The 12,703-nt window shown below is 60.9% G+C and overlaps 1 protein-coding gene across 1 annotated transcript; it reads right to left on the bottom strand.

Annotated features, from left to right (window-relative positions):
- Nucleotides 1–1,932: 1,932 nt before the first annotated feature.
- ARF5 (ADP ribosylation factor 5) lies at nt 1,933–12,589 on the bottom strand. Its single transcript, XM_068168118.1, has 6 exons — nt 12,355–12,589; nt 11,753–11,833; nt 11,021–11,130; nt 10,685–10,756; nt 5,862–5,987; nt 1,933–2,628 (listed from the first exon to the last, which is right to left on the bottom strand). Exons 1-6 carry the CDS (start codon nt 12,419–12,421, stop codon nt 2,542–2,544), a joined length of 543 nt encoding a protein of 180 aa, XP_068024219.1. The 5' UTR covers nt 12,422–12,589; the 3' UTR covers nt 1,933–2,541.
- Between the last annotated feature and the right edge of the window lie 114 nt (nt 12,590–12,703).

Below are 12,703 nucleotides of genomic sequence, written 5' to 3'. Positions count from 1 at the left end.
CATGAGGCCATGGTGGATGTGGAGCCATGGTGGCCACAGGATCATGCTGACCATGGCACCACAGTGGCCGCGAGGCCATGGTGGCCATAAGGATATGACGGTCCTGGACCCAGGGTAGCCATGAAGTGCAGGAGCCACGCTGGGGCCGAGGGGGGCTGCCCACAGTGCAGGGGACACACAGCTGATGCCACCAGCCCCACGGGACCCCGCCCCCCGCCCAGCCTGGCTGTGTTTGCCCCGCGGGAGGAGGCCGGGCGGTGTCCCGGGCAGGGGCTGTCCCCGCTCCCCGGCTGCTGGCCCGGGTGGCCTCCTCCGCTTGCCGCCCCCGTGCCCGTGTCGTGCCCGCGTCGTGCCCGCACCGCCGCCCACCGCGCCCCCGGTATTTATCTGGCACCCGACTGACACCAGGAGCCCCCCGACCTCCCCAGCAGCTGCCACTTGTACAAACCCCGGTGCCCGGTTCTGCCCCCCCGCTGCCACCTCATCACCCACCTGGTCTTTCAATAAAATATATGCTTGGTGTGACCACGGCCCCCAGAGACCTTCTGTGGGCGCCGGGGCGGGCGCCGGGGCGGGCACCGGGCAGCCCTGGAATCACGAAATGGGTTGCGGCGGGCATGGAGCCCTCCAAGGTTGCGGGGTCCAAGCCTAAACCTGCGCTGCCAGGGCACCACCAAGCCGTGCCCCTCAGCACCGCAGCTCCTTAGCTTTGAAACCCCTCCAGGGATGGGGACCCTGACACTGCCCTGGGCAGCCTGAATGGACAGAAATTGATCCTCGTGGCCAACCTCAGCCTCCCCTGGGGCAATGTTGAGGCCATTTCCTTTTGTCCCATCACTTGGGAAAAGACCTCGATGCCCACCTGGCTCCAGCCTCCTTTCAGGGAGCTGTAGGGAGCTAGAAGGTCTCCCCTCAGCCTCCTTCTCTCCAGGCTCAACCACCCCAAGTCCCTCAGCTGCTCTTCACAAGTTGTCCAGACCCTTCTCCTTCTTGACCAGCTTTATTGCCCATCTCTGGACCTACTTCTCCATGGGGCACCCAAATATGGTGTGGGGAACGGCACAGGGTGTGGGGGAACTGGGACGTGGGTGGCATGGTGAGGGTGTGCAGAAGGAACAGAGCCTGTGGAGCTCGTGAGGCATCCTGGCTGCAGGAGCCTAGAGGAGGAGCAGGCAGCAAGGACCCTCCTGTGCTCAGCGTCAGGTGCCAGGGGACCTGCACTGGCGTCATCCCCCCGAGAGCTGGTACACCTGCACCTGCAGTGGCACAGCTTGAGGAGCCCCTTCAGACCGGGTGAGTCCTGCAGCCACCTCTGGGATGGGGAACCTGGCCTCAAGAGAAGGGCAACAGAGCTGGAGAAGGGTCTGGAGAACTTGTGAGGAGCAGCTGAGGGAGCTGGGGGTGTCCAGCCTGGAGAGAAGGAGGCTGAGGGGAGACCTTCTGGGGGCAGGTGGGCATCAAGATCTTCTTCCCAAGTGACAGGATGAGAGGGAACAGCCTCAAGTTGCCCCAGGAGAGACTGAGGTTGGCCATGAGGAACAATTTCTGCCCCTTGAGGCTTGTCCAGGCCTGGCCCAGGCTGCTCAGGGCGGTGCTGGAGTCCCCATCCCTGGAGGGGCTACAGAGCTGTGGTGCTGAGGGCCATGGGTTGGTGGTGCCCTGGCAGTGCTGGGTCAAGGGCTTGACCCCATGACCTTCAAGGTTTCTTCCAACCAAAACCATTCTAAAATGGGTCAGACCCCTCCTGACCTCAAGGGACATGAAATTACCTTGAAATGCCATCTTGGAGTTGCCTCCCACCACCTGCATGTCCCAGTTTAGGTCACACAAGGGTTGGATTAAAGGTGAACTCCTCCTACTCCTGGAAGAAGCAAGCTGGGGAGGAAGGTTCTAAGGTGGCACCTTGAAGCCAGACCAGGAAGACAGCTGGCACAGGGTACGAAGTGGTGGTGTTTAATCACTCAATGTACAACAGCAACCTTCTTCAGCCATCACCCATTCCCCTCCTCAAGAGGAAGAGGTCTAAGAAAGTCTATCCAAGGAGGAGAAAGAAAAAAAACCCAAACCCAACAAAAACCAAGGGAGGATCCTTCCTGGTCCCAGCCCCACCAGCTTTGGGTGAGGACAATTTGGGGACATGCCACCCAGGGAGAAGGTCTGGGCAAGCTCTTTCAAACAGCACATGCAGGTGGGGAAGGGAGGCCAGCACTGCTGGGGGGTGGAAGGCAAGGACCACCATGATACAGAGCTGGCCCAAAGAAGTCCTTCCTTGAGGTTCAAGTCCTACCAGATAAACACAAGAGAGAGAGAGAGAGAGAGAGAGAGAGAGAGAGAGACGAGGCCACAGCTGAGGAGAAAGGAACCAACCAAAAAAAAACCAGACCAAAAGCAAACAACCCTCCCACCCCACCCCAGGCAGATAAAGAAGACCAAAGGAAAACAAAACAAAACAAAACCAAACCAACCCCAAAAAACAACCAAACAAACAGCAGTTGGAAGAGATGTGCCCAGCTGATCTGGTCCTCGTGCCACCGTGCCAGGCTAGCGCTTGGAGAGCTCGTGGGACAGCCAGTCCAGCCCGTCGTACAGCCCCGTGCCCTGGGTGGCACACGTTGCCTGCACGTACCACTGCAAGAGGAGGGGACACAAAGAGCTTTGGATCCACCAGCCTGCAGCATCACAGAGTCACTGAGGCTGGCAAAGACCTCTGAGATCACCCAGTCCAGCCTGTGACCCAACACCACCACATCAGCTAAACCCTGCCACCCAGCTCCACAGCCAAGCTTGTCTTAAAGACCTCTGGGGATGATGACTCCACCACCTCCCTGGGCAGCACATCCCAGTGCCCAATCAGCCTTGCTGTCAGGAAGTGCTTCCTAACATCCAACCTAACCCTCCCCTGGCACAGCTTCAGGCCATGCCCTCTGGTCCTGGCACAAGTTTATTATTGTTCCCTACAACTCCCTGAAGGGAGGTTGTAGCCAGGAGGGGGGTGGTCTCTCCTCCCAGGCAAGCAGCACCAGAACAAGAGGACACAGTCTCAAGATGTGCCAGGGGAGGTTTAGGCTGGAAGTGAGGAGAAAGTTCTTCACAGAGAGTCGTTAGCCATTGGAATGTGCTGCCCAGGGAGGTGGTGGAGTCACCATGCCTGGAGGTGTTCAAGAGGGGACTGGATGTGGCACTTGGTGCTGTGGTTTAGTAGCCATGAGGTGTTGGGTGACAGGTTGGACTTGATGATCTCTGAGGTCTCTTCCAACCTTATTGATTCCATAAGTTGCCTGGGAGAAGAGCCTGACCCCCACCTGACTACAACTTCCTTTGAGGTAGTTGTAGAGGGTGATAAGGTCTCCTCTTCTCAGGCTGAACATCCCCAGCTCCCTCAGCCTCTCCTCATCAGACCTTCCTTCCAGCCCCCTCCCCAGTCTGGTTGCCCTCCTCTGGACCTGCCCCAGCACCTCAAGATCCTTCCTACAGTGAGGGCCCAGAGCTGCACACAGTGCTGGAGGTGAGGCCTCCCCAGTGCCCAGTACAGGGCAGAATTCTCTCCCCAGTCCTGCTGGCCACACTGTTCCTGATCCAGGCCAGGATGCCACTGGCCTTCCGTGCCCCCTAGGCACACTGCTGTCTCCTGCTCAGCTGCTGCCAGCCAGTACTCTCAGGTCCCTCTCAGCCAGGCTGCCCTCCAGCCACTCATCCCCCAGTATGGAGAACCCCAAGGACATGCCAGCAGCCACCTCCTCCAGTGATGGTGAAGTGCTGCAACAGGCTGCCCCACACAGGGAGGTGGTGCAGTCACCACGCCCTGGAAGCGGTCAAGAAAGCTGTGGATCTTCCTGAGGGCAGGGAGGCCAGTGTTACTAGGATGAGTTTCAAGAAGGCCAAGTGCCAGGTCCTGCACTTGGGGCACAACAACCCCAAGCACTGCTACAGGCTTGGGGCACTGTGGCTGGAAAGCTGCTGACAGAAAGGGAGCTGGGGGTGCTAAGGGACAAGCAGCTGAAGAGGAGCCAGCAGTTGGCCAAGGAGGCCAAGAAAGCCAAAGGCATCCTGGCTGGGATCAGCAATGCTGTGTCCAGCAGGAGCAGGGATGGGATTGTCCTCTTGTACTCAGCTCTGGGGAGGCCACACCTGGAGGGTTGTGTCCAGTTTTGGGCACCTCAATCCAAGAGAGATGTGGAGGTGCTGGAGCCAGTGCAGAGGAGGGCAAGGAAGCTGTGAAGGGCCTGGAGAATAAATCTGATGGAGAGTGACTGAAGGAGCTGGGGATGGTTAGTGTGAAACAGAGGAGGCTGAGCGGAGACCTCCTGGCTGTCTACAGCTACCTGAAAGGAGCTTGTGGAGAGGCTGCTGCTGGTCTCTTCTCACAGGTCATTTGTGACAGAACAAGAGGGAATGGCCTCAAGCTGCCACTGGGGAGGTTTAGACTGGACATCAGGAAACATCTTTTCAGGGCAGGAGTGGTCAGGGATTGGAATGTGCTGCCCAGGGAGTTGGTAGAGTCACCAACCCTGGATGTGTTTAAAGGTGGTTTGGATGTGGTGCTTGTGGCTATGGTTTAGGGGTGCCCCTTGTAGAGCAGGGCTCTGGGGTGGACTTGGTGATCCTGAGGGTCTCTTCCACCCTGAATGGTTCTGTGAAGCTGTGATGCTGTGGATGTGGCATCTGGGGACATGGGTTAGTGGTTGTGGTGGGGAAGATGGTTGGACTTGATCTCAGAGGGTTTTCCTTACTTTTATGATTCTGGAATAACAGAATCACATAATGGTTTGGCCTGGAGAAGACCTTGAAGTTCATCCAGTGCAACCACTCTAACTCTAGAGAGGCTGGGACTAACCCATGGCCCTCAGCACCACATCTCCATGGCTCTGAAACACCTCCAGGGATGGGGATTCCACCACCTCCCTAGGCAGCCTGGGCCAACCTCTGAGAGCCCTTCCAGTGAAAAAGTTTCTTCTAATGTCCAACCTCAACCTCCCCTGGGCCAACCTGAGGCCAGCTTCTCTTCGCTTGTTCCTTGGGAGAAGAGGCCAACCCCCACCTGGCTGCAGCCTCCTTGCAGGGACCACAAGGTCTCCCCTCAGCCTCCTTCTCTCCAGGCTCAACCACCCCAGCTCCCTCAGCTGCTCCTCACAAGTTCTCCAGACCATGCTCTTACTTCTCCAGACCCTTCCACAGCTCTCTTGCCCCTCTCTGGACCTGCTCCTGCCCCTCCATGTCCTTCTGGGAGTGAGGGGCCCCAAACTGGCCCCAGGATTCCAGGTGTGGCCTCAGCAGTGCCCAGTGCAGGGGGACAATCCCTGCTCTGCTCCTGCTGGCCACACCATTGCTGATCCAGGCCAGGCTGCTGGTGACCTTCTTGGCCACCTGGGCTCATCTCCAGCTGCTGTCACCAACCCCTGAGGTCCTTTTGCACTGGGCAGTTTCTACCCATTCTGCCCCCAGTCTGGAGTCTTCATGGGGTTGTTGTGACCCAAGAGCAGGACCCAGCCCTGGGCCTTAGTGAACCTCATCCCATGAGCCTCAGCCCATGGATCCAGCCTGGCCTGATCACTCTGCAGAGCCGGGAACCCCTTCCACCCAGCCTGGTGTCATCTGCACACTGTCTGAGGGTGCCCTGATCCCCCTCAGACCATTGCTGAAGGCATTAAACACAACCGGTCCCAGCCCTGGGGAGCAGTGGGGACCCCCCTGGTGACCGGGCGTGTTGTGACCCTCGGTGAGCCCGATCCCATCAGCCTCAGGCCGCCGCTGGAGCCCGGCCAGGCCACCCCGTGGATGCTGCCAGGGTTAGGGGCCGTGTCCCCGGCGGCTCAGCGCGCCTGGAGCCCGGCGGCGCGGGCGGCGGCGTGCGGGGCACTCACAGTCCTGCTGCGCAGCGTCTGCAGCCCCAGCTTGTCGGTGAGCTCGCTGACGGCCATGGCGTTGGGCATGTCCTGCTTGTTGGCGAACACCAGCAGCACCGCGTCCCGCAGCTCGTCCTCCTGCAGCTGGGGCACACAGGGCACACAGAGCTGGCACCCCGCTGCCCACCGCGCCGCCCGCCACCCCGCCAAGCCGGCCCCGGCTGGCACAGCCACAGGCAAGCGGGAGGGCAAGCTAGCTCCTCTGAGCACCCACAGCTCCTCTGAGCACCCACAGCTCCTCTGAGCACCCACAGCTCCTCTGAGCACCCACAGCTCCTCCAGGCACCCACAGCTCCTCTGAGCACCCACAGCTCCTCCAGGCACCCACAGCTCCTCCGGGCACCCACAGCTCCTCTGAGCACCCACAGCTCCTCTGAGCACCCACAGCTCCTCCAGGCACCCACAGCTCCTCTGAGCACCCACAGCTCCTCCAGGCACCCACAGCTCCTCTGAGCACCCACAGCTCCTCTGAGCACCCACAGCTCCTCCAGGCACCCACAGCTCCTCTGAGCACCCACAGCTCCTCCAGGCACCCACAGCTCCTCCGGGCACCCACAGCTCCTCTGAGCACCCACAGCTCCTCCAGGCACCCACAGCTCCTCTGAGCACCCACAGCTCCTCTGAGCACCCACAGCTCCTCCAGGCACCCACAGCTCCTCTGAGCACCCACAGCTCCTCTGAGCACCCACAGCTCCTCCAGGCACCCACAGCTCCTCCAGGCACCCACAGCTCCTCTGAGCACCCACAGCTCCTCTGAGCACCCACAGCTCCTCCAGGCACCCACAGCTCCTCTGAGCACCCACAGCTCCTCCAGGCACCCACAGCTCCTCTGAGCACCCACAGCTCCTCTGAGCACCCACAGCTCCTCCAGGCACCCACAGCTCCTCTGAGCACCCACAGCTCCTCTGAGCACCCACAGCTCCTCCAGGCACCCACAGCTCCTCTGAGCACCCACAGCTCCTCCAGGCACCCACAGCTCCTCCGGGCACCCACAGCTCCTCCAGGCACCCACAGCTCCTCTGAGCACCCACAGCTCCTCTGAGCACCCACAGCTCCTCCAGGCACCCACAGCTCCTCTGAGCACCCACAGCTCCTCCAGGCACCCACAGCTCCTCTGAGCACCCACAGCTCCTCCAGGCACCCACAGCTCCTCCGGGCACCCACAGCTCCTCTGAGCACCCACAGCTCCTCCAGGCACCCACAGCTCCTCTGAGCACCCACAGCTCCTCTGAGCACCCACAGCTCCTCCAGGCACCCACAGCTCCTCTGAGCACCCACAGCTCCTCCGGGCACCCACAGCTCCTCTGAGCACCCACAGCTCCTCCAGGCACCCACAGCTCCTCTGAGCACCCACAGCTCCTCCAGGCACCCACAGCTCCTCTGAGCACCCACAGCTCCTCCAGGCACCCACAGCTCCTCTGAGCACCCACAGCTCCTCCAGGCACCCACAGCTCCTCCAGGCACCCACAGCTCCTCCAGGCACCCACAGCTCCTCCGGGCACCCACAGCTCCTCTGAGCACCCACAGCTCCTCCAGGCACCCACAGCTCCTCTGAGCACCCACAGCTCCTCTGGGCACCCACAGCTCCTCTGAGCACCCACAGCTCCTCCGGGCACCCACAGCTCCTCCAGGCACCCACAGCTCCTCTGAGCACCCACAGCTCCTCTGAGCACCCACAGCTCCTCCGGGCACCCACAGCTCCTCTGAGCACCCACAGCTCCTCCAGGCACCCACAGCTCCTCCGGGCACCCACAGCTCCTCCGGGCACCCACAGCTCCTCTGAGCACCCACAGCTCCTCCAGGCACCCACAGCTCCTCTGAGCACCCACAGCTCCTCCAGGCACCCACAGCTCCTCTGAGCACCCACAGCTCCTCCAGGCACCCACAGCTCCTCTGAGCACCCACAGCTCCTCCAGGCACCCACAGCTCCTCTGAGCACCCACAGCTCCTCCAGGCACCCACAGCTCCTCCGGGCACCCACAGCTCCTCTGGGCACCCACAGCTCCTCCAGGCACCCACAGCTCCTCTGAGCACCCACAGCTCCTCCAGGCACCCACAGCTCCTCTGAGCACCCACAGCTCCTCCAGGCACCCACAGCTCCTCCGGGCACCCACAGCTCCTCTGAGCACCCACAGCTCCTCCAGGCACCCACAGCTCCTCTGAGCACCCACAGCTCCTCCAGGCACCCACAGCTCCTCCGGGCACCCACAGCTCCTCTGAGCACCCACAGCTCCTCTGAGCACCCACAGCTCCTCCAGGCACCCACAGCTCCTCTGAGCACCCACAGCTCCTCCAGGCACCCACAGCTCCTCTGAGCACCCACAGCTCCTCCAGGCACCCACAGCTCCTCTGAGCACCCACAGCTCCTCCAGGCACCCACAGCTCCTCCGGGCACCCACAGCTCCTCTGAGCACCCACAGCTCCTCCAGGCACCCACAGCTCCTCTGAGCACCCACAGCTCCTCCAGGCACCCACAGCTCCTCTGAGCACCCACAGCTCCTCCAGGCACCCACAGCTCCTCCGGGCACCCACAGCTCCTCTGAGCACCCACAGCTCCTCTGGGCACCCACAGCTCCTCTGGGCACCCACAGCTCCTCTGAGCACCCACAGCTCCTCCAGGCACCCACAGCTCCTCCGGGCACCCACAGCTCCTCTGAGCACCCACAGCTCCTCTAAGCACCCGCAGCTCCTCTGAGCATCCGCAGCTCCTCTGGGCACCCACAGCTCCTCTGGGCACCCACAGCTCCTCTGAGCACCCGCAGCTCCTCTGGGCACCCACAGCTCCTCTGAGCACCCACAGCTCCTCTAAGCACCCGCAGCTCCTCTGGGCACCCACAGCTCCTCCAGGCACCCACAGCTCCTCCGGGCACCCACAGCTCCTCCGGGCACCCACAGCTCCTCTGAGCACCCACAGCTCCTCTGAGCACCCACAGCTCCTCTGAGCACCCACAGCTCCTCTGAGCACCCACAGCTCCTCTGAGCACCCACAGCTCCTCTGGGCACCCACAGCTCCTCTGAGCACCCACAGCTCCTCCAGGCACCCACAGCTCCTCTGAGCACCCACAGCTCCTCTGAGCACCCACAGCTCCTCCGGGCACCCACAGCTCCTCCAGGCACCCACAGCTCCTCTGAGCACCCACAGCTCCTCCAGGCACCCACAGCTCCTCTGGGCACCCACAGCTCCTCTGAGCACCCACAGCTCCTCCAGGCACCCACAGCTCCTCTGGGCACCCACAGCTCCTCCGGGCACCCACAGCTCTTCTGATCACCCACAGCTCCTCCAGGCACCCACAGCTCCTCCAGGCACCCACAGCTCCTCTGGGCACCCACAGCTCCTCCGGGCACCCACAGCTCCTCTGAGCACCCACAGCTCTTCTGATCACCCACAGCTCCTCCAGGCACCCACAGCTCCTCCAGGCACCCACAGCTCCTCCGGGCACCCACAGCTCCTCTGAGCACCCACAGCTCCTCCGGGCACCCACAGCTCCTCTGAGCACCCACAGCTCCTCCGGGCACCCACAGCTCCTCTGGGCACCCACAGCTCCTCCAGGCACCCACAGCTCCTCCGGACACCTCCAGTATCTCTGGTCACCTCAAGCTCCTCTGGTCACCTCCTGCTCCTCTCCTCACCTTCAACATCTCATTGCCCTCCTGTCCCCATCACATGCCAGAGGTCTTGGTAGCACCAAGATGCTCTTCCAGGAACACTCGTGCCCTTCAGAGGGGATGTTCAGGATGGATTGAGAGGTTCCAGGAATGGAGGTCAGGACATAGGGACACCACAGGAGAGGACATGACATTCTCTAAACAGGGCACCCATGTCCTTCACTGAAGGGACACTTATGTTGGATTGAGGGGTTGCAGGGATGGTGGGCACAGTGCCCAGCGTGGGGACACCACAAGTTGTTCACCCAACAGACAGTGGGCACCTTCCTGTCCCTTCTCCCTGCTCTCATGGTATGGCATGCTCCACTCTGTGCCAGCTTCTGTCCCCAGATGTGCTCTGATATGTTCAAGGACCCTCAGCTTGCCAGCTGACATCATTTTTGGATGCTGTCCCCACTCCACATGCACCCTGGGTACTCCACCAGCAAAGCCCTGACTAAGGGAAACCAAACCCCACATTTTTGGGGCATTTTTGTGCCTTGTAGGTGTTCCTGATCCCTACAGGTCCAGCATCTGCCTGGAGATGAGTCACTGTTGAGTCCTCAAGTTTGTTTCCAAGTGCTCCTGGCACCACACCACGGTGAGAGCAGAGCTGGGTCTCATCTTACATGAAGTGGGTTAGGCTGAAGGCACCTTCAGAGGTCATCTACTGCCACCCCCTGCAGGCGGCAGGGATATCCCCAACCACAGCAGGTTGCTCAGAGCCCCAGACAACCTCACCTGGGTTGGTGCCAGGCATGGGACAGCTCCCACCTCTCTGGGTAACCTGGCCCAGGGTCTCACCACCCTCACAGTGGAGTGCATCTTCCTTCTCTCTTCTATACATCCCTTCTTTAGCTTGAACCCCTTGTCCTGTCACAACAGGCCCTGCTCAAGTCCCTCACCAACTTTCCTACTCTTTTAAGTACTGAAAGGGCCACCACAAGGTCTCCCTAGAGCCTTCTCCAGACTGAACAGCCCCAAGTCTCTCAGCTTGGCCTCACAGCAGAGGCCTTCCAGGCCTCCCAGCATTGCTGTGGCCTCCTCTGGCCCTGCTCCACCAGGTCCAGGTCTCTGCTGTGCTGAGGACTCCAGAGCTGGCCCCAGCACAGGTGGGAGGCGACTCCATCACTCACCATCTTCTGCAGCTCCTCAGCAGACTCCTGCACTCGCTCTCGGTCATTGCTGTCCACCACAAAGATGAGACCCTGGGGGAAAAGCCAGGCTGAAGCAGATGAGGGAGAAGAGGGCCAGCGATGAGGACCATTCCATCTCCCCAGCCAAGGGGGAGAGAGGCCTCCTTGCCTCCCCAGACCCACCCTGGGCACCCCAGGGTTGTTGATGTCCCTTCACCTGCTCCTCCACCAGACCCTTCTGATGGGGGCCACGGGACAACTAGCAGCAAACCATCTCAGTGCTCCCAGCAAGGCCACCTCCACTGGGGAGCAGGACACAGCCCTGAGATCAGGTACCTGTGTGTTTTGGAAGTAGTGTCTCCAGAGGGGTCGGATTTTGTCCTGGCCACCCACATCCCAGACGGTGAAGCAAATGTTCTTGTACTCCACTGTCTCCACGTTGAATCCTGCAAGGAGGGCAGAATGGGCATGGAGAGAAGATGTCCACTGCTGCTGGGTACAGCTGAGAGGAGCCTGGCTCCATCTTCTTCATTCCATCTGTGGATGAGATCCCCCACCCAAACTATCTCCTCTCCAGGTTAAGCAGCCCAGTCCTCCAAGTCTGTCCAGCTCCTTCACCTTTACCATCATCACTCTAGCATCTCCCCACTTCTCCTGCACTGAGGAGCTGAGCACCCCAAGGTGGCTCAGCAGAGCTGAATAGGACAGGAGCTCATCTCCCAGCTCACTCTCAATGCTTTCCTCAGTGCAGACCAGGGTCTGGTGGTCCCACACACAGGACTTGCTCAGGCTGCATCCCACCAGAACTGCCAAGACCTTCTCCCCAGAGCTGCTCTCCAGCAGGTACCAAGACCTGAGGTTGCTTCCCTCTGAGAACAAGACTTGGTGTTGCCCTAGCTGAACTCCATGAGGTTCCTCTACCCCTTTTTCCAGCCATTTTTCCACTAGCTTATGTGGAAGATGCTACAGGAGATGCTGCTGAGCACCCCACTGGAAGGCTTCACCCCATGTTCTGACAGGGGAGCAATGGTACTGAATGGGGGCCCAGCCTGTTGCTGAAGCACTCACCGATGGTGGGGATGGTGGTGACAATCTCCCCCAGCTTCAGCTTGTAGAGGATGGTGGTCTTACCAGCAGCATCCAGCCCCACTGGAAGGAAGAGATAAAGTCACTGGCACTGGTACGTGCCCCACCCTCCACCCTCGTCACAACCCCATCCCATCCCCCTCCCCATCCCAGCTCCAATCGCCATCTCAACCCCAGCCCCAGCCCCGTTTCAATCCCATCCCTATCTTTAACCCCAACCCCATGCCAATCCCATCCCCCTCCCTAACCTCATCCCTAAATCTACTCCCATCTCCATCTCAACCCCACCCCGCTCCCTAACTCCACGCCATTACAACCCCGTTCTCACCTTGATCCTATTCCCACCTCGATTCCCATCCCAATCCCATCCTGATTTCGACCCATTCTCATTCTGATCCCTATCCCTATCCCTAGATCAATCGCCAACTCTGTTTCCACCCAGATCTCTATCTAAACCTCATCCCCGTCCCCGTCCTGATTCCAATTCCATCCCCATTCCGATCCCAACGCCGTTCCCACCCCGATCCCGACACCATCCCCTCCCCACCCCCACCCGGGCCTTGCTCCGTCGCCCCCGCTCTCACCCATCAGGATCCGCATTTGCTTCTTGCCGAAGATGCGGGAGAAGATGGCGGACACCGTGAGGCCCATGGTGGCAGCAGCGGCGGGGACCGGAGAGGGGACCGGGAAGGGACTGGGAGGGGACTGGGAGGGAAACCGGATCGGGGCCGAGCCGAGCCGCGCTGTCACCGCCACTGCCTCCGCGCTCCGCAGGCCCCGCCTCCGAGCTCAGAGACACCGCCCCCAAGCAGCAAGCCACACCCATTGACCCGCCCCCTCAGCGGACGCACCCAGTCACTGCAAGCCGATCACATACAAATCCCGCCTCCCACTGGCAGACCACGCCCCCGGGCCAGGGCATGCCTCCGCCCC

This window comes from Melanerpes formicivorus, unplaced genomic scaffold (assembly GCF_026170545.1).
Source record: "Melanerpes formicivorus ecotype bairdi unplaced genomic scaffold, bMelFor1.0.p_v2 SCAF_132, whole genome shotgun sequence".
In the NCBI taxonomy this organism is placed as follows: Eukaryota; Metazoa; Chordata; class Aves; order Piciformes; family Picidae; genus Melanerpes; species Melanerpes formicivorus.
The sequence above is the reverse complement of the archived record's forward strand: the minus strand, read 5'-3'. Positions and strand labels throughout refer to the sequence as shown.